Source organism: Lissotriton vulgaris, chromosome 3_1 (genome assembly GCF_964263255.1).
Source record: "Lissotriton vulgaris chromosome 3_1, aLisVul1.2, whole genome shotgun sequence".
Classification (NCBI taxonomy): domain Eukaryota; kingdom Metazoa; phylum Chordata; class Amphibia; order Caudata; family Salamandridae; genus Lissotriton; species Lissotriton vulgaris.
The window spans coordinates 116,058,388-116,084,298 of NC_141689.1; the positions used below are offsets into that span (position 1 = coordinate 116,058,388).

Here is a 25,911-nt window from a genome sequence, read left to right on the forward strand (position 1 = left end):
ATTAGAATAATAAAAATATTAGGCAATCAATGGGTCTAACCCAGTACGCAAAAACACTAAATTTACTACTCAAAACTTTGTTACATTCAAAAATTTATGAACACTTTGGGCTTGAGTCACAGATTTTGCTTGACAAATTAAGTGTGGGTGCTAAACTAATGCATAAAGGTGCTTAGAACGGTACATAGTTGTTGGAAAAAGTGTGAATGCTATAATAGTGCATAAAGGGACTTGAGTGCATATAGGGACAGCTGATAAGGATAAATATTTGCCACTCTGCGCATTAACCAGGTATTTCAGTACCTCCAGGAATGGTGTGCTTCCGCAACGGGGAAAAATATGTTGTTTCACGAAAGATGAGAACACGAAAGTAGTGGACTCCAAAACATCCTGAATTGGATGACGAGAAACCAATTAAAACTCAACGGTGACAAGACAGAGATCTTGGTCCTGGGAAAACATCGAGATTTGTGCAATCCCTTACACTGGCCTGATCAGATGGGCGCTCTGCCTACCCCGGTGACCCATGTTCGGAATCTGGGATTCATTCTGGACAATTCCCTTTCCATGAATCAACAGGCCAGTAAAGTTACGGGTCTATGCCTCACCATAGTCAAATGGTTGAGGAAAATCCTCTGGATGCTGCCTCTTTCCACGCAAAAGACCGTAGTCAATGCCCTTATAACATCGCGGCTGGACTACGACAATATTCTGTATCTGGGAGCTAACAAATCAGTAGTCGGCCGACTACAATTGGTCCAGAACGCAGCAGTCCGTCTACTGTGCAAAATTCCTAAAAACTCCGGAGTCTCGAGTCACCGCCGGGAACTCTATTGGCTCAGGGTTGAAAACAGAATCCGCTTTAAAGCCCTGAACTATATGTTCAGAATTAAAGCAGGCACGGCACCTAAATACCTTCTAGCTCTAGCCCACCCCTACACTCCCAAGCGTAACCTGCGGTCGCAATCGGCGGCCAATTTCTGTGTGCCGAGATTCAAATTGGCAAGAGTAGGTGGCGGATCTTTCGCATATCTGGGACCATCCCTCTGGAACACACTCCCTCCCTTCATCCGAAAGGAGGAAAATGATGCCAGGTTTAGAAGGCATGTCAAGACCTGGCTTTTTGAACTATAATCTCAATAGCCAAAACCCTTCTCCTGTCTTTCTAACTAGCTGTGTCTAGGCGCCGGGAAACCCTTTTTGGGTAGCTGTTGCGCCCTACAAATTGAAAAAATAAATAAATAATAAATAGTGCTTCACTGGTAAACTCTGTAAAGTGGCGCTAATATGTGTGGATGTGAATAAAACCAATCTGGGCACTTTGCGACTACTCTGTCTTGCTTTATTTAGTTTTTATTTGTTTTTCGTATTTTGAACCTTTTTTTCCTCTCTCTGTCCCGAGGCTGCACTTCGGAATAGAAAAATGTCAGAAAAAGATGACATTTGCAGCAAAAATAAGTCTTTCTGTTTTTTGGATCCATTTCACAGGGGAACAAATAAAGGAAATGAGCAGAAAAAGGCCAAGAGCCATTTGTTGAAGTCACAGTTTTCAGCAAGTGAGGATTAGCAAGACAGGGACAGAAAGAGAGGCAGTAAGTGAAGAGGAAGAAAGAGAGAGAGAGAGAGAGAGAGAGAGAGAGAGAGAGAGAGAGAGAGAGAGAGAGAGAGAGAGAGAGAGAGAGAGAGAGAAGGGGGATGGCTGCCAGCTGCAGAGCAGGAGAAGTGAACACTGAAGGGAGGTGGGCGGTGTGAGATGAGTGTGGTGAGGGGGAGGGGGCGAGGATCATCATATTCAGAAGTGGTCCCCTACATTGTGGTGAGACAGATTAATACAAACGATCGGTTGGATTTATTGTGAGTGGGCAAAAGACGCACATTGTGACCAAATATATACAAATAGATAAAACAATATTTCTTCCCCAAAACATGGAGCGCGGCGTCCGTGAAGCGGGCGCCTTCTGATACACGAGCCGAGGGCAAGCACACAAAAAACAAGATGCAAAGAGGGCACAAACACTATGGAAAAATCCTTCAGAGAAAGGATACCGTAATAGGCCAATACTGCAGGGGAGAAGTAAGTCACGAGAAGGTGGGACATATACCCACAAGAAACCATACAGAAGAAATCTTTTCAGAACAACACACAATTTAACCAATCGGGAGCGAGGGTGTGGCCAAAGCTCGTAGAAGTGAATACAGCATGCCTCGCAGAGCAGTTCATGCACACTGCCAGGCTCAACCTAAAAATAAGTTATTATCTCTTAACTCAATGTTGAGCATGTTCCATCAAATGGTGGTATTAGATGTTTTTCAATATTGACTATCACAAAGTCATGACATTTCTCAACTCCATGTCTGAAGAATGACTTTAAGTTAATATGGTTTATTTTCAGTCAATAGGACCAAGTATGTTGGGACTTGTAGTTTATATTTTTCTGATTATAAGTGCGGCCCCCAAGTACCAGCATGCTTTGCATGCTTAGTGCTGTTGGCTGAAAATCCAGGACTGGCTACAAGGCCCACTCTTGACATGGGGTCTATTGAGATATATCAGGGACTAGCAGAAGGTGGCCTGGCCAGTCTTATTTATTCTCCATATAGTCATGTATAATAGGACCGGAATCAATCACCGCGAAGAAACGGCACATACGCATCTCTATCTGCCTAGCGAAGAGAGTATCATTTGCCCTGCAAGAAGAATAAGAAGCTTGCAAAGTTCTCCGGCATTATTCATGCACCCCCCAATCATACAGGCACAGCACATTTAACAAGAGTTTTCCTTCTAGTTCCAAAGAATGCCATAAGTATATCCTCCTAAGCCAAATTAGACTCCATAGGCAGATGGTGTCCTCAAAACCATCTAGGACATGACCAGACTGTTGAAAGTGATACAAGGCAATAGCATTAGCAGAATGGAAGCTGTTCAGATGCCAATATCAGAATAACTGCTCCACCCTTACCGTCTCCAGGGCGCTGATGGCTCTCTTGACACGGCCTCCCGACAACCAGTGAGCAGTGGTGAGTTCTCCTTCAGAAGATCCTGTGATGGGAGCAGACAAAAGGGATTAGTTTCTTCAGAAAGTTCACTCCATTCAGCTGCACTATGTTTGATTTTAATATTTTGTAGGTATCAAGGTAGCAAGGAGGTAGCACGGGAGAGCAATGGAGCTGTAGTTACCACAGGGAGGTACATCACAGGTGGAGCAAATTTACAGTGATTGTGTAAGAAAATGTAAACGAGGGATGCAACTCATGCTTGGTAGGTTACGGGGTACGAATCATGGGGATTCTACGCATTAATAAAAGGGGGTATTAGTGTAAGCCGGATGTTGGGTTATATCGCTGGTGTCAGGTGGGGTAATTGTGTCTTACTCCTGCCCTTGAAGTAGATTACCTCTGAACATCCAGGCCTGATTCACAAAACATTTTTATGAGTGCCTGCGCCTTACTCCAGTCATAGGTGTGTCCTATTTATAAATCTACATGAATTAAAGATGTCCGCTCAGGGGAAAGATAACCCCTGGCTAAGCATGTGATACTTTTCGAAGTCCAGGTGTAAGATACACCTGAGACTGGAGTTAGACTCAGCTACTCATAAGAAAGATTTGTGACGCGTCCGCATAATGTGGGGCTGGGGACAGGGCTTGATCACAATGACTGGAATCGCAAGGGAGGACGGCTAATCGGAGTCATAGATATGGGGATCACCAGCGGCTGTTTTTGGGTGGCCAATCACTCATTGCTTCTTCAGGAAGCTTTTAGAGAGATAAATCCAAACCCAAACACACCATACCTTCTTTCGGCTCCCATAAGACCTACTGATGAAATCCAGAGGCCCCTGCCACACATGCATCGTTCAATGAACACACCTGCCCGAGTTGCCACCAAAATGGATACACATTTTCTAAAATACAATGTAGGAAGGTTCTGATTGGAAACAATTTATCCACCCAAACGCTGCTTAATTTACGAAAAGGGGTGAACTCACTTCTTTAAAGAACACAGACAGACTAGCATTCCACTTCCGCTCTCAGAGAGTCGCTTTCCGTCCAATCACCTTCTGACTTTATCTTTGCCATTGAAATCACAGACTACTCTGCTGCAGTTTGGGGAGATTCCCAGTATACCAGCGGTGTGGGGCCAGTATAGCGCTGACATCAATACAATGTCCTCAAGGACAAAATGGGCCCGATTCACAGAACAAACTTAAGACAAAATCCTAAACTTACTACTTTTGGTATTCACAGAAGTTAGGATTTTGTCTTAATTTTGTCTTAAGACAAACTTAAGACAGACTTCAGACAAACTTAAGACAAAATCCTAACTTAAGTCTGTCTTAAGACAAACTTAAGACAAAATCCTAACTTCTGTGAATACCAAAAGTAGTAAGTTTACGATTTTGTCTTAAGTTAGTTCCTTGAATCGGGCCCAATATACATACATGCATAGAAGTGTGCTCTAGAAGAAATGAAAAATGTGTGTCTGACATACTGTATCAAAAGCTACTCACTGGTGTAGATAGAAGATAATGATAGGAGTGGAGAGATAGGGATAAGAGATAGGGGATAGGGATAGGCTATAATAGATAGAGACAGGAGATAAGAGTTAGGGATAGGATATAGAGATAGGAGGTAGGAGGTAGGGATAGGAGATAAGAGATAGGGGACACCGCTGTCTGGTGTGGGAAGTGTATCATCAGCTAATTGTATTATTGAGGCCTCCGTGCTGCATCTTGACCTAACACCTCATTGAAACTCATCTGGAAGGTCATTCTCATCTTTAAAAAGCTGGGGCTGGTGTTCAATGCTGCCCTCGCCAAGGGAGCTTAGCATCCCGGGGCAGATGTACAGAGAGTTCCTGCAATACAGAGCGGCAAGTAAAGAAACTACGCTTCGTTGCAAGCAGGAGAGAGCAGAACTGCACCATATCTACTCAGAAATGGTGCGGCCGTGCTCCCTCCCTTCTCTGTCGCACGTGTGGCCGCCATGCACCAACACAGGCACCACGCGCCATCGTGCAAGGGTCTCTGCATTGCAGTCAGCATAGTTTAAGTGCAGGAAGGGGTTCCTTCTTGCAAGAACACTAAGCTTTCCACCGTTTTCCTCTTTGCATATTTATGTAAAATTGAAAAAATTATGAGGAGTTGAAACATGTCTCCTCATTACACCTGCCTCAGGGAGGCACTGGATTTTGGTGCAAATCCCTGAGTAGAAATCTTTGTAGATAGAGATTTGCATCAAACCCCATTGGTGGTTGCATGCAATACCCATGCACCGCCCACGGAACGTCCCATTGACGCAAAGTAACGCACGGCAGCGCATTGCTCTGTTTGCGTCCATTTGGAATGTAAATCATCGCAAATTGTGATTTGCATTGGTTTGTAAATCCCAGCAGAAGACTCTGCGTCGGGTTGCATTAAAAAAAAGTAGAAGTACTAGTTCAAAACCCGGATATAGTAATAAGCAACAGAAAGGTGACCAGTGATGCTTTGCAAAGGGCCTTCCACTGCGATGTGTTGCTGCATTTTTAGTATCTTTTGAACAGTTTGAACAAGACGCCATTTTTTAGGTGAAATCTGCAGATTATGCAGCAGATGATGGATTATGTGGTAAATGCGGCAAATCTATATTTATGCGAAAAAGGCAGCGGCTGCACAATTGCATAATTCCAGTGGCCCTGCTAACACCTGCCATCCAAGCCATTCTTATAGCTTTGGGGACCTGTAATAGTCTGAATTGTCACACTTGTAAAAGTGTGATGGTTAGTAGTTGTGTTGGTGCTGTCATTGGCAGCGCTGGCCTGGGTGATGTGTGGTGCAAGCTGTAGCAAGCGCCTGACGAGGGCCCCGGCACTTATTGTTTTACAAATTAAGCAGTGCCCAAAATTCCTTAAGACTACACTGCCACAATAGACAGGTAATAGGGACAATATGCTGACATAAATATCACTTTGGCATAGGTCTGAAGCTAGTGACGTAATACTGCCTCCAGGCAGTACGACAGGCCCATGCAGAAAAGAGAGCGAGAAACGTAAGGACCTATGTATGTTGTTTCTGAACGTACCCTCCGTGTACATATACATGTGTGTGGATGGAAGTGTTGGTAAGTGAGCCGATGCCCGGAAGGGAGTGTTTCCACATACAATTAACCCCTCCGCTCCGTCATCAGCTGTGGTGGCGCTGTGCTGATGAAGGAGCGGTTCCGTCATGGCCCGCCTGCCGGTCATGCGCGGCGCGAATTCCGCGCCTGTGCTGAGCATTCTATTGAGCGGGCGGGGCCATGACGGAACCGCTCCGTCACAAGCACAGCGCAACCGACGCTGGTGACGGAGCGGTTCCGTCACCAGCATGCGCCCGCCGCTCTTCCGCCCTGCCCCCTTAGCACTGCGGCGGAATAGCCGCCGCAGTGAAGGGGTTAACAAGCACATGTTATCTTGTTCGCCAATTCTGGGCGGGGTGGGGGTATTTCAAAGCCAGGGGCAAGCCGCCGTTAGTTGTTGAAACTTGCGAGGTTCAGCAGTACTGTCTGTTTTAACCAGGCGCGCAACACCCATTGGACTCACCAGGCTTCACCCCACCCCTTCCCCACCCCCCCTCCCCGTCGTGTGTGGCAGTCAGGGCACACACAGAGCCGCACCCGAACGATTCACAGGTCTTTAAAAGACCATTTGAATGTTAATTAGGCTTTGCAGTCGTTTCAACCCTTTTAAGAGCCCCTGCAGCTCCACTCTGCCTACTGATTAAAGGTTCAGCCCCCCCTCCCGAATTATTTACTTAGCCCTCCCCGAAATTTGGCTCTAGTTGCGCCTCTGGTTTTAACCACACCTGTTCCTGCGTATGAACCCTGGCATCCGTGGTACCCCACCTGCTCAGAAGAGGCAGCTCACTTCCGGCTACGCCTCATCTGGGGCCCGATGTAGGTACCAAATACCGGTCGGAAACGGCCGATTTCGGCCGTTTCCGACCGGTATTTGGCCTACTGAGATGTAGGGGACCTTTTTTTGTCCGATTCGGTATTTTACAAATTCGGTAAAATTACCGAATCGCAAAAATACCGAATCGGTAATTTTACCGATTTTTAAATTTGGGATGTAGGTGGGACTACTTTGTGTCCCACAGGGCCTTCAGATTCGGTATTTTAACACCCAATCCAATTGGGTGTTAAAATACCGAATCCAGGTGTGCATGCACATGTGTGCATGCACACCTATGCCATGTGACAGACAGACATGCCCTTAGGGCATGTCTGTGTGCCACATGGCTCACATGCCTGTTTTGGGGGTGCTAGAGGGTGTCAAAGTGACACCCCCTGCACCCTTGCAGAAATCGGTAATTACCGAATCGGTAATTACCGATTCGGTAATGCCCATTGATTCCTATGGGCTTCAAGGCCCATAGGAAGCAATGGGGTATACCGAATCGGTATTTACAGAATCGGTAAATACCGAATCTTACAGATTCGGTATTTACCGAATCTGAAATACCTACATCTCCCCCCCTCTAATTTACCACTTCATAAATACCGATTCGGTATGATTCGGTATTTATGAAGTGGTAAATGTAGATTTACCTACATCGGGCCCCTAGTCTCATGCTGACGTCATCGTCTCTGACTCCTCTCGTTATCACTGCAGACTGCAAGGAAACACCCATCCCGGGCCTGGGCGCTCTCTACCAAAGGGAGGATTCATTGTTGATGTGAGGCCCATCGTTTCATTATTTGCTGTTTTTACAGTAAACATACCTCATTTACAATGACTTTTAATGAGGTGTCTCTGGCACTGAAATACTGCTCCAACCGCACTCTGAATTGGTCTGGATGAATATATACTGAGTGCAAAACTGCCCCCCAATCCCACACCCACCCCGGTAAATAATGGCACCGTAGTGAAATTCAGGCTTAATAGGCACCAGAACCTTGAAAATGATGGGATAAAAAGTTATGGCTGACTGCGGGTGTGAAGCATAACACACGCTCACTTTAAAGCCAAGGTCTAAGCGTGATCTTTCGCAGACAAAATCCCTGAGTTGGCTTTTCCAGACCCATTTCTGGCCTGATTAGCCTCACATTCGACTTGTGTTCACAGATCATTTCTACCACAGCCGCTGCGGTGGTTGGTTTCGATATTTTTCACTCGCATGTTCGCCGGGCACTCCCATCCTTCCTCAAGCACCTGGGACAACCCGGCCCAACCACCGACAACGAACGAGGTTCACTTTGGTTGCACCTGCAGCGGTCCTCCACCCTCATCCTGCACTGGGAGCCCCTCCGCACCCACCAGACACAAGAAGCAGCCGCGAGCTGCTGAGCTCGAGTAGACGTACCGGGCATTATTCAGGTCCCTACAGATACTTGAAGGGTTAAGTGGGAAACTGTACTCCGGCACTGAACTCTACCTTGGAACCGTAGGGGCTCAAGAGATGGGTGAAGGTCAGAAGCCTTGAACCGAAGGGTCTCAAGAGATGGGTGAAGGTGAGAAGCCTTGAACTCAAGGGTCTCAAAAGATGGGTGAAGGTCAGAAGCCTTGAACCGAAGGGTCTCAAGAGATGGGTGAAGGTCAGAAGCCTTGAACCGAAGGGTCTCAAGAGATGGGTGAAGGTTAGAAGCCTTGAACCGAAGGGTCTCAAGAGATGGGTGAAGGTGAGAAGCCTTGAACTCAAGGGTCTCAAAAGATGGGTGAAGGTCAGAAGCCTTGAACCGAAGGGTCTCAAGAGATGGGTGAAGGTCAGAATGCCTTGAACCAAAGGGTCTCAAGAGATGGGTGAAGGTTAGAAGCCTTGAACCGAAGGGTCTCAAGTGATGGGTGAAGGTCAGAAGCCTTGAACTCAAGGGTCTCAAAAGATGGGTGAAGGTCAGAAGCCTTGAACTCAAGGGTCTCAAGAGATGGGTGAAGGTCAGAAGCCTTGAACTCAAGGGTCTCGAAAGATGGGTGAAGGTCAGAAGCCTTGAACCAAAGGGTCTCAAGAGATGGGTGAAGGTCAGAAGCCTTGAACCAAAGGGTCTCAAGAGATGGGTGAAGGTCAGAAGCCTTGAACCGAAGGGTCTCAAGTGATGGGTAAAGGTCAGAAGCCAAGGGTCTCAAGAGATGGGTGAAGGTCAGAAGCCTTGAACCGAAGGGTCTCAAGAGATAGGTGAAGGTCAGAAGCCTTGAAGCGAAGGGTCTCAAGTGATGAGTGAAGGTCAGAAGCCAAGGGTCTCAAGAGATGGGTGAAGGTCAGAAGACTTGAACCGAAGGGTCTCAAGAGATGGGTGAAGGTCAGAAGCCTTGAACCGAAGGGTCTCAAGAGATGGGTGAAGGTCAGAAGCCTTTAACCGAAGGGTCTCAAGAGATGAGTTAAGGTCAGAACCCAAGGGTCTCAAGAGATGCGTGAAGGTCAGAAGCCTTGAACCGAAGGGTCTCAAGGGTTGGGTGTAGTTCAGAAGACTTGAACCGAAGGGTCTCAAGAGATGGGTGAAGATCAGAACCCAAGGGTCTCAAGAGATGGGTTAGGGGCAGAAGCCTTGAACCCATGGGTCTCAAGAGATGTGTGAAGGTCAGAAGCCTTGAACTCAAGGGTCTCAAAAGATGGGTGAAGGTCAGAAGCCTTGAACCGAAGGGTCTCAAGAGATCGGTGAAGGTCAGAACCCAAGGGTCTCAAGAGATCGGTGTAGGTTAGAAGCCATGAACCCATGGGTCGCAAGAGATGGGTGAAGGTCAGAAGCCTTGAACCCAAGGGTCTCAAGAGATGGGTGAAGATCAGAAGAGCTACACCCCCACCTCTTCTCTGATCCCCACAGATCTGTAGAGACCTTGGTGGAGATGGTGACGATGAAGCTGAACCTGAGAGAAGAAGTCTCTGCCTACTGCCTTCAGATTGGACGCAGACGGGGAAGGAAAAGAAATCCACTGCAGGTCCCACATAATTGCAGGTTCTGAAGGTTCTGCATCAGTGGATAGTCATTTAGGTAGTAAACTGATGTAAACTGATGTGACATCACATGATTTCATCCCACCTTGATTAGAAATGTTCATTCTGTCTTTGCTTACCAGAATACCAGAATATCTGAATGAATAGCTCTGAGGCATCCAGAACCGGACCCCCAGACTAGTCTTAGTCCCTCATGGAGACCGTGGACCACATTTACTCAGGAATTGCATTTTCCTTGCATGACACACAGGATTTGCAAGTAACCTTGCAAGACTTTGTAAAGAAATGCAAAGCGATGCAGCATCTTGCACTGTGTCGCTTTACATTTCGTAGTTGTATGCGTACCATGGGTGGAACATGGACGTTCCCATACATCCACCCATGGAATCTGACACTGTCAGAACCCGGTTCAGAGGGCCACTGGGCAAGCAGGAGCTACTGGGCGCAATCATGGGGATTGAACTCTTTTACTCCTGATGTCCCAGGGCCCTACCTACTATGGATCCTGATCAACTGGGCCCAGTACCCCTCCCACACTCGACTCTCAGTCGAAGCGCAGCTCGAGAAGTCCAAGCCTTATCGGGGAAAGGCAGACGAAGCAGGATGTACACAGGCTCACAACTCAAAATATATGCTATGCAGGAACAATAAATGATTATCCAGTCAATGACTTGCTTTTATGAAAAAAGGAATATTTATATATGAATACAAAGTAAAATACAACATTCACGCAGTCCCATGAGGTCAGGTCTCTAGTGCTGCATACACTGGTCCCTGAGTCCCACTTCCCTCTCACAAGCGGTGGTGGTTATTCCCCATTCACTATAAGCGACATTCAGGTTAAGTCCCACTAGTAGCCTTGGTCTCAAGAGTTACACTTTCACGCTTTATTAAAGTCAAAATTGTTCCAGCGCTGACGCCCTCTCTGTAAGGGAAGCTCCCTCAGGTCTGACTGGCCCATAAGTCAGTCTTGCCCGTGCCAGCAGGATCTGAGCGGCCAGAGTCTCTGAGCATGTCCACATCACGGGCACTGAAGCTGCGGTGGTTGACTTGGTAGGACTTTCACACGCGGCCAGGGAGGAGCTGTGATTTGATGTCTTCTAATTCCTCACACATGGTCCTGCAGTGGCAGTGGACGTGGGGCTCACGATGCTTCAGCCTACTTGCGCCATCCCAGTCTCAAAAGCGCTAGCTTGCTATTACGGGTCACCAAATTGCTATGCAAATGCGACTTCTTTTATTCAAAGAAATTTTGATATTCCCTTATGTTGCTGGAGAGAATGAGATGCCCTGCAACTGCTGGAGACATCCATTTATATTTACCATGATTTTGCCAATGCAAAAGTACAAAATGGGCAGTTGAATACATTGCATCTAAATTTCAACTAGTAAGAAAATACAATAACAGTGTATTAAATATTTTTTTTAATAAAAAAATTCAAAAATGGCAGCGATACCAGTTTAAGTTGTAATGCTTCAGCATAGACCCATACCCTTTGCCTGGTAATGTTACACATCAAGGTCCTATTGGTCCCTGAAGTAAACACTAACAGACCATAGAGGACCCTCGAAGACGATCACGAGCATCCCTCTCAGAATTCCGATAGCAAATTCTGAAAAGACTTAAAACAGTTACATTTAATCCAGTCCATCAGTACAGTACAAGAAAATAATATTTTGAAGACCATCCATAGTGCTGGTCGTGTTTACACTTTTACATGGTCTCCATTTTGTTCACGCAAAATTGTGGTTCACTGAATATCGGAAACACAAATATCGTGGGGTCAGAATATCGGCAAAAAAAATTAGGAGGACCAAAATATTGAGAAGGTGCAAATAGGTAATTATAGATTTACTATTCTTAGCTACACATCTACGTACCTTGAAGATATATATTATATCACATTACATATAAAAACTGACAATCTCAATACCCAACTGCCCTAGGCGGAGAGGTAATACATCTGTGGCCATCTTCTTAACAGCACAGCACTGATCCCAGCCAGTAATGACAATCTTGATACATTTGACTCCCTCTTCCCCTCGCTACATAATGCCCCCTCGCACACTCTCCCTCTCCAATACTAACCGGACGTCTTGAACAAGGCTCCAACCCCTTGCTGACGTCCCCTACACCCCCCACATACACATCTCCCCCTCAAACGAACAAAGACCGACCCCAACCCACAGTCTACAACCCCCAATGTCCTCTCTCTTCCCACACACAAGATGATGCGGAAAACACGACCAGCCACACCCTGTGCCCAGGGCGCCCCACAGAGGCAATACGGACCACACAAAAAACAAAAGGCAACTTAACAATGACAAATTCCCCCATTCGCAGGATGACTCCGCCCAGATCTCCCCCTCCCCCGCCCCTGAGGAAATGGTTCAATGTATCACCTTGCTAGAAACACAGATAGATACTATAAACCTGGGCCTTAGCGAGATCACAAAGAACCTAGCCACGCTCCGAAAGCCCAGCCAACGCCCCCACCTAACTCCCACGTCTCCCAGCCCCACACAACAAAGTCCTTCCAAGGTAATGTGCCCCATCTGGATCTCAATCCCCCTCCTGAACCAGACACAGAGACCAAAAAGAACAAGAGATGCAATGTCCGTGAGTAAAGCATCAGATCCTGGCTCCACTTATGACACCTCCCCCACTGCCTCCATTAACTCTAAGATCCAGGTGATCACAGGATTCAGAAGTGACTACTCCTCTCCGAAATCCCTAAGACACCCTGCCTTCCTCACAAACATCCCTAGGGCCCCCCTAAGGAAGAAACCTGAAAAAGAGGAGACCTCCACCAACTGCATGCTCATAAACAGCAGATCTGCCTCCAGACATGCAACAGAGCTGGCAGAATCAATCCCCACACACGACCTAGACATTACGTTCATCACCGAGACATGGTTAAATGATCTCTCTTACCCAATCATGGATATGCTGGTACCACCCAGCTTCACAATCATTAATAAAGACAGAAAAGACCAATGAGGTGGGGGCACAGCAATCATTCACAAGAACAACATCTCCATAACGGAAACCAACTCCTTCAACTACAACTCCTTCGAATGGCTAACCACCAACATTAAGACAAGTAACAAAAAAAACTACTCTGTCATCCACCATGCAACACCAAGTCATTCGGCGAACACCCATCTGACTTGATTGCCAATTGCTCACTCTGAGACACAAATAACCTTATTCTGGGGGACCTCAACCTACACTGGAATGAAGAAAACAATTCGCTAATCCAAACCCTGAAGGATTTCCTCCACACCAACAACCTCACTCAACACTGCTCAGAGGAAACTCACAATAGAAGAGCAATCCTAGATGTCATTATTTCCCAAAGAGACATAGTCACGATAGACCACATCCTGCCTGTTCACTGGTCCGACCACCACAGCATCCTATTCCACATCAACCAAACTTTTGAAGAGCAATCCCTCATGACTAACCCCCCCAAATGGGTGAGAAATCTAACTCAGATTCCAATGGCTGACCTAGAAGAAAAGGTAAGCTCTCTCCTTCACATCCACACAGAGGATCTTTCCACAGCAGAACTCACCTCTCACTACAGCACAAATATGACTTCCATTCTGGACCAACTAGCCCGCTTGAAACTAAAAAGTGTCAGGCTAATCCCATCCAGATCCTGGTTCAGCACAGACATCAATGATGAAAGGAGACAACTTAGAGCTGCAGAAAGAGTCTGAAGGAACAACCCTTACAAAATTCTCCACAACCAACTCAAATCAGTTTGTGCGAAGTACAAAAACCACATTAGGACCGAAAAATCTGCATTCTTCTGCAACGCTCTGAACAACGCAAATAACAGGCCCAAAGAACTCTTCAACCTCATTAGGCAGCAAACTTTCAAGCCCCCTGCATCCTCTGGACAATCCTCCAAAGAGCTATGTGACAACTTCGCCAACTTCTTCAGTGACAAAATCACCAAGTTCAAGCTTTCACTGGATAACAACCTCTGTCCCCCTCACAAGATCCCTCTACCAGGGACAGAAGAACCCATACCCAAACTCCCCCCTATACCCTGGAAATCAACCCCATCCCGGAAGAGGGGATAGTCAAACTAAATTCTTCCACCAAACCTTCTTCTCACGTCCTCGATCCTATACCCGCCCAAATGGCCAAAAAGCCTAAACTCTGCCTAGCCCCACTCTGGAGCAAGATCATAAATAGCTCTCTAAGAACCAGAGATATACCAGACTGCCTGAAAGTCGGCCAAGGCACAACATTACTGAAAAAACCAGGCCGGGACACCAATGAACTGAACAACTTCAGACCCGTCTCCAACCTCCTTCTCATATCCAAAGTCCTAGAAAGGTGCGTCCTACCACAACTGACTCAACACTTGGACAGCATCTACCTTCTAGACCCCCACCAATCAGGTTTCAGAAAAGGCAGTAGCACTGAGAGCGCAATCCTCAATGTCATAGACAATATTCACAAGTCACTTGATACGGACCAATTCTGCTTACTCATTCTCCTTGACTTATTGGCAGCCTGGACACAATTGACCATAATCGACTCATTAAGGTCCTTCAAGAAAGGGTAGGTGTGGAGGAGGTGGTTCTACAGTGGTACTCCTCCTTCCTCCACAACCACACCCAAAGAATAAAAATCCAAAACTACATGTCTGACTTACACCCCGTCAGCAGGGGTGTCCCCCAAGGATCCGTACTTTCACCACAACTTTTCATGGAACCCCCTCACCAACATACTCAGAAAAGCCAACATCCCCTTTCACCTATATGCAGACGACACCCAGATCTATCTTGAAACTTCCTCCATTGCCGACATTCAGAGCCTCAATGACACTCTGAGAGAAGTCCAACACTGGCTAACAATAAATCATCCAAAACTCAACCAGGACAAAATGGAAATCCCCCTTATTTCCAACAAAGAAGAGAACCCCCAAATCTTAGAATGGCTTAAAGCTATTGATGCTCTCAACAGCAATCTCACCCTGGCTGACTCTGTAAAATCACTGGGAATCACCCTGGACCCAAGACTCAACATGGCAAAACACATCAAGAACTCTGCAAAAAGTTCCTTCCTCAACATGAAACTACTTAACAAAATAAAACCCTTCATTCCGCACAGAGACCTCAAACAAGTGACTCAATTTGCTAGTGCTATCTAGACTCAATTACAGAAATGCAACCCTCACAGGGACAGTGAAATCCCACTTGGCGCCCCTTAGAACAACTCTCAACGCAGCAGCTAAAACGGTCACCGGAGTTAAGAGATTCGATTACATCTCATCCGCACTCAGAGAACTAAAATGGCTCCCTGTCGAAATGCGTGCCAGCTTCAGAACCACCTGCCCTGCACACAGGGAAACCTGAATACCTGGCCTCCAAACTGAAGAAAGCTGGCCAGGCAAGGAACCTCAGGAGCACCAAAACCCAACTCCTCATCCCTTTGAAAATACGCAAACAAAAAACCACAAAACGGTCCTTACGCTGGAAATGCACCAAAATCTGGAACTCCATTCCAGTCCATATCAGGACTATCACCTCCTTTGTAAAATTCAAGAGACAGGTCAAAGACCTCTTTCTTAATCTTTCGCTCCCGAATCGGTAGCTGCCGCGAAGTTCACAATCCAAAACACTGCCTCATTCTGCTATTGGGACATTAAGTCTTCTATCACCTCCGCGACCCTTGTCATTGTCACACCTCTCCCAACGGAGGCTCGATGCAAGTTAACAGGCACAAAACCTGAATACTACCTGACCTTCGTGCATTAATACTGTACATTAGGCGGAGATTTTCAAAGCGCCATGAGCCTATATGTATACTTTCTGCTAGACTGTATGACTCTCGAATGACGACTGTTGTAAAGCGCTCCAATACCTTTGGGTCTGGCCAGCGCTTTATAAAACACCTAAATAAATAAATACATGTATGTGGTGTTCTATATAGTAAAACTTTACTTACCCATAGAAACTTACCTTCGCAATATTTTTGTCCTCTAAATTTTTGACATGCTGTATATTTGTGTTTCTGATATTCTGTCTAAATACGCACTCCCCAGTACCCCCTTAATATTTACGCTGAGCGACTCTTATGGATCATTTTTATTTCATGACGTGTCTCATAAAATCTGATCCACCATTTTTTAAATTGATTTTATGAGACATGTCATGAAATAAAAATCATCCATAAGAATCGCTCAGCGTATAAATCAGAAACACAAATATGCTACAGTACATTGTGTCAAAAACATCGAGGACAAAAATATCGTGAAGGTAAGTTTCTATGGGTAAGCAAAGATTTACTATATAGAACTCCACGTATACTTTGCTATTTGCACCTTCTCGATATTGCTCCTCTACCTTTTCATTCCTTTTTAGGTCTCGCACCTGGCGATGCAGCGCAAAGCGCTGTCGCCAGCGGGACCCATAGTCATCGGCTATGCTTTCAAGAGAGACAGGAGATGGGCACGCGCAGGCTGCAGGCCAGACTGGGAATGTGGACGCGTGCACCGTGCGCATCTCCTGTCCCCCTTCAGAGGCAAGGCACTTTCACTTTCCTTGCCCAAGACGTGTCAGCGCACTGGCGCCCCACATTCACCGGGCTGCTGGGCAATGCGACGGCGAAACACACCCTGCCTCTCCACTTCACCCGGGCCCCCTCCTGGGACCCATGACTTCTCTGGATTTCCACCGCTACTGCGGGGCTCTCCCTCCCTCATGGGATCCCTGCATCAATGAGCAACACCGGCCTTTTCCGGCCGCGTCACAGGCCCCGCCCATGTCATGGGCAAGGATGCCTGACTTCCTGGTTTCGCCCCCGCCCTCAACGGTGATTTTGTACTTGTTTATTGTTCTTGTCTATGTGGAGGCACAACATTTAAAAGTTTTCAAACCAGGTTTAGTTGGCTTCACTTTATTTAAGTTTAAGATTGTAGAATCGCCGTGGTCTGGTGAGGAAGACACGTGTGGTTTTTAGTTGACTTGGCGAGTGAAGGGGTGCAGAAAGAGGCAGACTGATTGGAAAGCATGAGGTCATTGGAGGAGTAAATTATGCAGTCGATCTCTCACTAAATTGCTTCCGAGTGGAGACTAAGGTGCGGATTTACATTTCCGCGCAGTGCTTTATTCCTTGAAATACCCCTGCTTGCCTAGGTGCCCGGGGGTTGCTGATGGTTACCTCTTAGTAGACGGCTTCTTGCTCACCGCTTCCCACCTGCTTGCTGTCTGTTTCAGATGCCGGCTTTGTGTTTTTTGGGGGCGCCGACGTACCGATGTCTATAATGTTAGAGAGGAGGGTTGAGATACCTTCTTTTTAGACGTGCCCCCAGTTATTGCAATCAGACTACTAAACTAAAATTCGGAATGGATGCCTCCCTCACATTACCCCACGCAAATACACATACACAGGCGCTCAGCGAATACCGGTAAGGCAGCGGGTGCAGTCACCTGGTCTGCTGCTGGATCTTCGATTTTCATCACTGCCACAGAATCCAGTTACTCCACTTACAGCCAGAGGCCGGCTAGCCTGGGGAGTGTCAAAGCTTGCCAGCTGACTAATTCTACCCAAAGAATACCTGAGCTAGGGAAGAGTGACTAACATGACAGGTTTGTGGCTTGTTGTTCCCTTGCTCTATCAGCCTTTCAAAGGTGACTGCCTGTTCCAAATCTTCAGCCTGTGTGTTGCACAGATGTCTCTGCAGTGTGCCCGTTCATGTGCACTCCATCCTTCCATTATCAGCAGGCTGGTCGGTTCCTGATGCAGGAATAGCCCAGTTCCAAGCACCCAGGCAAGGGCGGCACATTGGAGCCCTTGACAAATCTCCAAGGGAACCGTGCCAAACTTTTCTGGATGCACATACCATCCAACCCAAGGCTTGCCACACATTGTCTCAATCCTTGCTTGCACCCCTCTGCTATAGCATACCTGGACTGCATCGGGCTTCCAACATCATGCTGTACCAAACACCACCACTACTCTACATAATCATTGCAATCTCACCCGCAAACATTCATACTCCTACAGCATACCCTAATCCTCACCCTCACACACACTACACCCTCACACCCTGCACCCTCACACACCACACCCTCACAAACTGCACCCTCACACACTGCACCCTCACACACACTGCACCCTCACATACACGGTACTCTCACACACCGCACCCTCACACACACCGCAGCCTCACACACACTGCACCCTCACACACTGCACACACTGCACCCTCACAAATCGCACCCCACACAGACCGCACCCACACACACCGCACCCACACACACCGCAACTACACACTCTGCACCCTCACACACACTGCACCCTCACACACACTGCACCCTCACACACTGTACCCTCACACACTGCACCCTCACACACTGCACCCTCACACTCTGTACCCTCACACTCTGCACCCTCACACAGTCTGCAATGGAACATACACTCCAAATACCACTCAGTGCCACATAATTACACTGCACTCAATCCAACATACACTCCAAATACCACTCAGTGCCACATAAATACACACCACATAATTACACTGCACTCAATGCAACATACACTCCAAAATCCCACTCAGTGCCACAAAATAACACGCGACATAAAATACACAGCACTCAATGCAATATACACTCCAAATACTACTCAGTGCCACATAGTTATATGCAACATAATTACACTGCACTCGATTGTAACACACACTCCACACAATACCACTCAGTGCCACATAATTATATGCTACATAATTACACTGCGCTCAATGCAACATACACTCCAAATACCACTCAGTGCCACATAATTACACGCCACAAAATTACACTGCACTCAATGCAACATACACTCCAAATACGCCTTAGTGCCACATAATTACACTCCACATAATTACACTGCCCTCAATGCAACTTACACTCCAAATACCACTCAGTGCCACATACTTATATGCTACATAATTACACTGCGCTCAATGCAACATACACTCCAAGTACCACTCAGTGCCACATAATTACACACCACATAATTACACTGCACTCAATGCCACATACACTCCAAATACCACTCAGTGCCACATAATTACACGCCACATAATACACTGCACTCAATGCAACATACATTCCAAATACCAATCAGTGCCACATAATTATCTTTCTATCTATCTATCTATCTATCTATCTATCTATCTATCTATCTATCTATCTATCTATCTATCTATCTATCGACTTCCCTCTGTCTATCTATCGCCCTCACTCTATCTATCGCCCTCCCTCTATCTATCTATCGCCCTCACTCTATCTGTCTGTCACACTCACTCTATCTATCACATCACCACAGCATCACTCAGCACCACCACAGCATCACTCAGGGGCATCACAACATCACTATGCGCTACCACAGCATCACTGAACGCCACAGCATCACTCGTTGCCACCACAGCATCAATCTGTGCAACCATTCAACAACAACTGGTTCAAATATGTTCTCTCAATGTTTCAAGCTTTATTACAAATGTCACAAAAAGATGTTAATATTTCACTTCTGTTCTTGGATTAACATAATCTTCACAAACGTTATTTACAAAAGCTATTGCCATTATAAAATAATAACTTTTATTTCAGTATTAATTATTAAAAAAATTAAAAGCCACTTTTATTTGTAATATCAATACATCTAAGTCACGAAAATACAACACGTATTGCATTACAAATGCTATAGGTGTCACATTTGCGAAAGTTAAAACTATTGGCATTGTAAATGACTAAGCTAATAATTTCGCTATTTTCAAAACCAACACATAAATAAAAAATTTGTCATTTACAACACCAATAGCTCAAACTTTCCTAATGTGAGACCTACTGCATTGCAAATGCTTGTTTTTTTACTTTGCTACTTCGCTGATCCGGTCTCTAAATGTGCTTTCCTGTCCTACCTATATATTTTTGATTTATAAGGTGGGCAGCCACCACCTTGGGAAAATAGCTGCTGTTGCATCATAATAAAGGCTCCCTGTTTTACGTTTTTACTGATTTTTACAGATAAATACAGACGGAAAACATTTATTTTTTTGCCTGTATTTATTTTTAAATGTTGATGAAAACGGAAATTGGCTTGCTTTTTGAGTAATTCTAAATACTGTCTGCCATGACTGCCAGGTCAATAGCTGTGTGGATTGATAATACAGGGTCTAAAAAAGAAATGAATTTTAGTAAAGAGGCTTTAACAGCAGTATATATACACAAGGTTAATACTAAAATTTGCATATTTTCTTATACGTTCATTGATTTATCTTCTACAGGTGTTTACATCATTGAAACCTAGTAGGTATTTAAGCATGAGTGCATATTTCCCGTTTAAATAAATGTGGAAATATACTAATTTCACCTTCATTTTTTTTAAAAACCCTAATAAATATGGATGAATACAGATAACATTTGCAAAAAATAAATATGGATAAATAAGATGGAAATGTCAAAAACATAAATACCATAAAACCGGCAGCCCTAATCATAATGCATATGATATGTCTTTCCCGCGTATACATCATTGCTGCAACTTCATGAAGCATACATGGTGACGTATGTGTGTGTATACATCATTGCACTGGCTTTTTTTTTGTCCTATGCTGTTATGCATCAGTAAAAAGTATTGGCAAAACCAAAAGGCAGTCTAATACAAGTCCTATTGTCTTTGCCAATGCTTGTTTATCTCTGTAGGCTTCTCTGCAAGTGATACTCTAGGCTGGACCATTCCCTTCAGGAGAGTGAATAGAGATTCATTTGATATTTAAATCTGGTCATGTTTGTAGCGGCGCAGCTCAGAGGTATACTGAAGCCCTTAACTACTTGTAATGAATGGGCTGACCCAAGCACCCCCATACATTTGGAGGTTCCTCATTGCTGATTGCGCTAGAAATATTAATTAAGTTTGTTTTTGAGGTTTTCAGGCCCATTCATCAGTTTGAAAAACAAACGCAGACTCGTTCAATCAATAATATATTCCTTCTCTTAAAAACATCTTTTTACACTTTATTTCCAATTAGTCTGCTGAGTTTGGGCTTCATAACTTTAGTTCCCATCGTTTGAAAGATGTTTTTGATTAAAGTCGTGTAGACCCATGAGGGCTCGGGCCAGCGGCCGGTCTGGAGCTGCTTAAAGCGAGTGAAAACAGAGAGAGGCATGGAGGGGAGATCCGCGGATCCAGGGAAACTTGTTAACGAGATCTGGAATTAATGCAGCATTCAGCCTGATCATCAACACACCCGGGCACAGCTGCACCGACCGCACACGAAGTGCAACCTCAGGGCGGTAAAGACCAGGCACGCGACAGTGACTGGGGCGGCTCCTAAGCTAAGGCGGAGGAGCGTCGGCTCACCGCTCTACGAGCAGATCAAAGTAAAAAAAAATATATAATAACAGAGGGTAATTATCTTTTTATTTTTAGTCTTCCTTTAAGCTGCATGTTAGGGCGGGGTGGGGCTGGGCTCGCGTGACGCCAGCAGAGGGTGGAGTGGCGGCTGCACTATAAAACGGCATGACAGTTTAGTACGCTGTCTTGCCGGCCGTCTTGGGCTGGCCATACTGTCATGCGTACTGTGCATTTTCTCCACCTGCTGTATTGTACAGCCTGGGTGGAGAACACGCACAGGCTCCCAGTCCTTCTCTGAGCGCCGAACCACACCGCTCCGACCAATCACAACGCTGCTGTAAAGCAGTGTTGTGATTGGCTGGGAGAGCCTGGAAGCCTAGGTGCTTCCGTTCCGAGAGAAGACGACAGAGGAGAGGTGACGGCATTCGCAGGTCAGTTTTTTTTTTTTAAATGTCTACCCCCTGCCCAGGCCCCCCAGCCACCGTCCCCTACCAGCCACCAATCGCATCACACCCAAAAGCAGAACCAGAACACAATACAACAAAGCTGCATGCACTGTCACTGAACCCTCGCCGTGCCAATGACACTAGGACAGCAATGGGCGCATCACAAGTGACTAAACTAAAACCTGCAGTGTATACTACCGGTCAACCAAGCACAGCGCACCCTAACCTGAAACACTAGGCGATGGGCACCTGTCAACCACGAGAAGCACAGGCTAAGACAGCCGAGCCCTCCCACCCCTCTCAGTGCAGCCAGACCAACACAACTACATTGTAGGCACTACACAACTCTTAATGAAGCCACCACCAACCATGTCGCCTGCTACGTCGATGTGAAGAGCGCTGTGCAAAGCAAGCACTATGTAAAGACCAACACAACAAACTCCGAAAGAGACTGAAGCGGGCACGAAATCACAGCGTTGTGAGGAAAGGTGTCTTCAAGACTGTGGTTGTACACCATCCACTAAGGTTGCTCTATATCACATGTCTCCAACCTTTTCCGTAATAGGAGCTACTTATCTTCAGTGAGTTACTAACATTAATTGGGGTATATTTACAAGATTATGGCGCAGCGCTGTGAGCCATCTTGCTGCACCAAGCTACATCGCTAGGAAAGTGCAGGGAGTCGTTGAATTTACAATAAGATGCATCCCTGTGCGTTACTCTGCGCTGTGCACAATAGGCTGCCTAGTGCCAACACCGGCACCCTTGCACTATGGCACAAGGGAGCCAGCGTTGCATGGATGATTGTTTTTGTGCAGGAAGAGCCTATAGAAAAGGGAAAAACGAGGAGAAATAAAGGTAATTCTCCTCATTGCACCACTTTTACGCCTCCTCTGGGGGGGGCGTAGGGTTCTGACACCTTCCCAGGTTTACACAATGGCTAATGTGTGAAAGGGGCCATATTTACAAGGTTATGACTAGCCACACTGGGTGGCTTTGCGTAGCATTTTGTATATGGGATGGCACACCGTGTCACCGGAATATCAAAAAAAGTGACGAAAAGGGCTCGCAAAATGCCCCTAAGTGTGGCAATAGTGACAGTAAGGCTTACAGCAGAGTACAAAGTTCCCCAGGGAGCGTGTAACAGTGTGGAGCAAGGAGTTGGTATTGTCAATACCGTGGCTGCAAAGGAAGGGTTCCCTAGTCGGAACTTAGAGAGCCTCACACACCCAAAGTAATAGGCGTGAAACACACCCTTACTGGAGGGTGTCCGGTGTCATCATCGACTCACTGCCCCACGTCAGACCGGCGCTGCAATGTCTGACGGAGTCCCCAAAGGTACTCTTTTGACGGGGTTCTTTTGTTCCTTGCCGATGGTGGGTGTAGGTGAGGATGAAGAAAGGTGTAGTCAGTGCAATAGTGAGTGAAAGTAATACAAAAGGTAATCAGTCCACTTTCAACTTTAATAACGTGGCTGATTCCTTAGTTAAAAGGGGTGGGAGGGGAGTTTAGAGACCGTAAAGGTATACAGAACAATAACTCTACCCCCTGGTGTGGTCTAAAAAAAAAAAAATTGTGACAGTAACACACCAGATTACATTAATTGCCATGATACACATCAGTGATCTCAGTTCATCCAGCACGGTTGCCACGGCTGGACTGGGAACTGAAAACAGCCCTGGCAATCAACTCGACCGGCCACCAAGGGGCAGGGGGGTGTGAGAGGGAAGCACCAGACCCCCCGCTGCTGCTTCCGTCACAGGTGCTGATATTGCAGAGCTTCTGCAAAAGCAGCTATCCTGAAACAAAGGCAGCCCCCAGGGATCCAAAACCGGCCCCCACCATTCCAGCCCACCAGGGAAACGCCCGATGCGGTCAGTCCGGCCCTGACCGTTGCCAGCAATAACGTAAAAAATGGCTTATCAATGTGGACTGCCTCTTCGTGGGAAATATATAACAGCTGTCATTTTACAGCAGCTGTAGCTGCAATAGCCCCAGTGCCAGGGTAATAATAATAGTAATGGGACTCTCACGTGTTCCATGACTTATCACTGAATTATGAACTTTAAATATATTTGGGAAAATCAACACTTTTTCTCCAAACATCAGCTTATGAGTTCTGAAAACAGATATATTTTGTTGTAAATACATGCTTTTCATTTTTTATATACATATATTAATTCAAGCAAGCAAAGGTGTCTAGGTTAGCAGGCTGGGCTGGACCCAGGAGAGCTCTTTTTAAGTAGTTAAGGAGCTATCAGTAGACTGCAAGCTGCTCGCTGGAGAAGACTGCTCTATATGAATCCCAGGACATGCAGGGCAATGCTTGAAAAGCCCACCAAGTGTGCTAACCCCTTAAGTGCTGCCGTCGGCCAACGGTCGTCGCGAGCACTACCTTGCCAGTGCTGCACACGACCGTTGGCCGACGGGCCAGCATTCGTTCTTCGAACGTTCAGCACTGGGCGCTGAACGTTCGACGCTCCTATGAGGTTAATAACTCCTATTCTGAAAAAGCAACCTTCACCTAAGATTAGGGAGTGGGTGAGAGCCCTGGCGTGACCTTACCGGGGATCTCTGGCTTTCACTTGGTTCCACAGGGAAACCCCCAGGGTGGGGGAACAGATGAAGAATGTGTCTCAATGGACTCAGCCTGTGTCCAGGGTCAGATGAAATGAAAATTAAATTAAATGAAATACCAGCATTTGTAAAGCGCACAGCTACCTCCGAAGAGGTGTTCCGGCGCTGGGGGCCGTCGGGAAAATTAAGGGAGCTATTGACCAGAGTCACATGGTGCTGGGCTAACCTGCCGCCGGCGATCGAACCGTGAACTCCGTGGTCTGGAGTTAGGCACCCTGGCCGCTGCGCCACACCTCTGCCCAAAAGATGAGGGGCCTCTAGCTGCAATGTGACTCCATAGGGAGACCTCTGGCTATCACATGTCTCCATAGGGGAAAACCCAGGGCGGAGGAGCGAATTAAGGGAGTGTGAATGGGCGGAGCCTATGTGCGGACTGCGGGGTCAAACACAGTACCTACAGCTATCACATGACTCCATGGCAGAAAATCCTGGGGCGGAGGTAGAGAGTGTCTGAACGGGCTTTTGTGCAGGGTCAGATCTGTCGGAGTGGAAAATGTATGTATATGAACTGATATATGCATCTCACACCTCGCCGCCATAGGTTCCTAAATGGCAGAGCAAACCTTGACGCGTGGTTGGTTGACTGTGCTGAGATTCTGTTTCTCCAGTTATTATGTATGCTGCAAAGTCCACACGTGTCATACCCGCAGCCTGCTATACAGTATGGTTAGGGTAGGCTAGGTCATGTTGTGGTTTTAGATCTGGCTTCACACTGCAGCTAGCAGTTGACTTATTGTTACCCAGAGCTGTTGTTACCAATTCTTTAAAAAGGGCGTTGGGCGGCCTTTGGCTCCACCCAAAGGAGCATTGCTCCCTCTCACCTCATGCTGTCGGCTGTTCGGTGTATCATTCCCCCTTCTATAGAGGGGCTGGCATAGTCATGCATGAGAACCAGTGTACATTTCAAAAGGATTCATAATAGTCATCCAGTAAATCTGTTATCTCATAGATGCACTGTCTACAAAACTCGATTGCGCATTTATTTGCTTTTCATAACAGCAACCTTTTAACATAGATTATTCAGATTTAAGTGCAAGCCAGGCCTATTGGCTGTACCAATGCTTGTTTAATTTGTTCCGTAAGTGGCTGTTATTCTGTCATCTACTCAGTGCTCTCCATAAGATCACTGCTGAACTGCATGCCTGCATATAAATGGCAGTTGCACATATTACATGTATAATACCTGGGATTCTGCAATCTCTGTATAATATCCCGTCTCTTATTTCTTTTTAATCAGCGAAAAGACGGCAGAACTCGACGGTAATAAGTTATTACAGTGGAGTTCTGATATCACAATGCCTGCTGCCAGAGCCAGCAGCCAAGGTGAGAGGCAGGTCAGTTTATGGAGCAGCTGTTTATAGCAATTTCTGTGCTATTTTTCTAGCTTACAGTGACTAGTAGAAAAAACATATTTATTTTTTGCACTCCTTGGAAAGAGCTGCAGCAAGGTTTTAAGTGGTTTATGGGAAAGACGATGGTGTGATCATGTATTATATGGGATCCTGCACCCCCTGCCATATATCATCAAGATATTGCAAGTCACCTCGGAGTTCCAT

The 25,911-nt window shown here is 46.2% G+C and overlaps 1 protein-coding gene across 5 annotated transcripts in view; it reads right to left on the reverse strand.

Moving 5' to 3' along the window:
* LOC147726050 (disintegrin and metalloproteinase domain-containing protein 33-like) overlaps positions 1-25,911 on the reverse strand; it is a 396,812-nt gene that overhangs the window by 343,287 nt on the left and 27,614 nt on the right. For all 5 annotated transcript variants that reach the window (XM_086960167.1, XM_086960170.1, XM_086960165.1 and 2 more), the window contains exon 2: positions 2,961-3,040. In XM_086960167.1, coding sequence (XP_086816293.1) covers positions 2,961-3,040 — 80 coding nt within the window. The remainder of the gene's footprint in view (positions 1-2,960; positions 3,041-25,911) is intronic.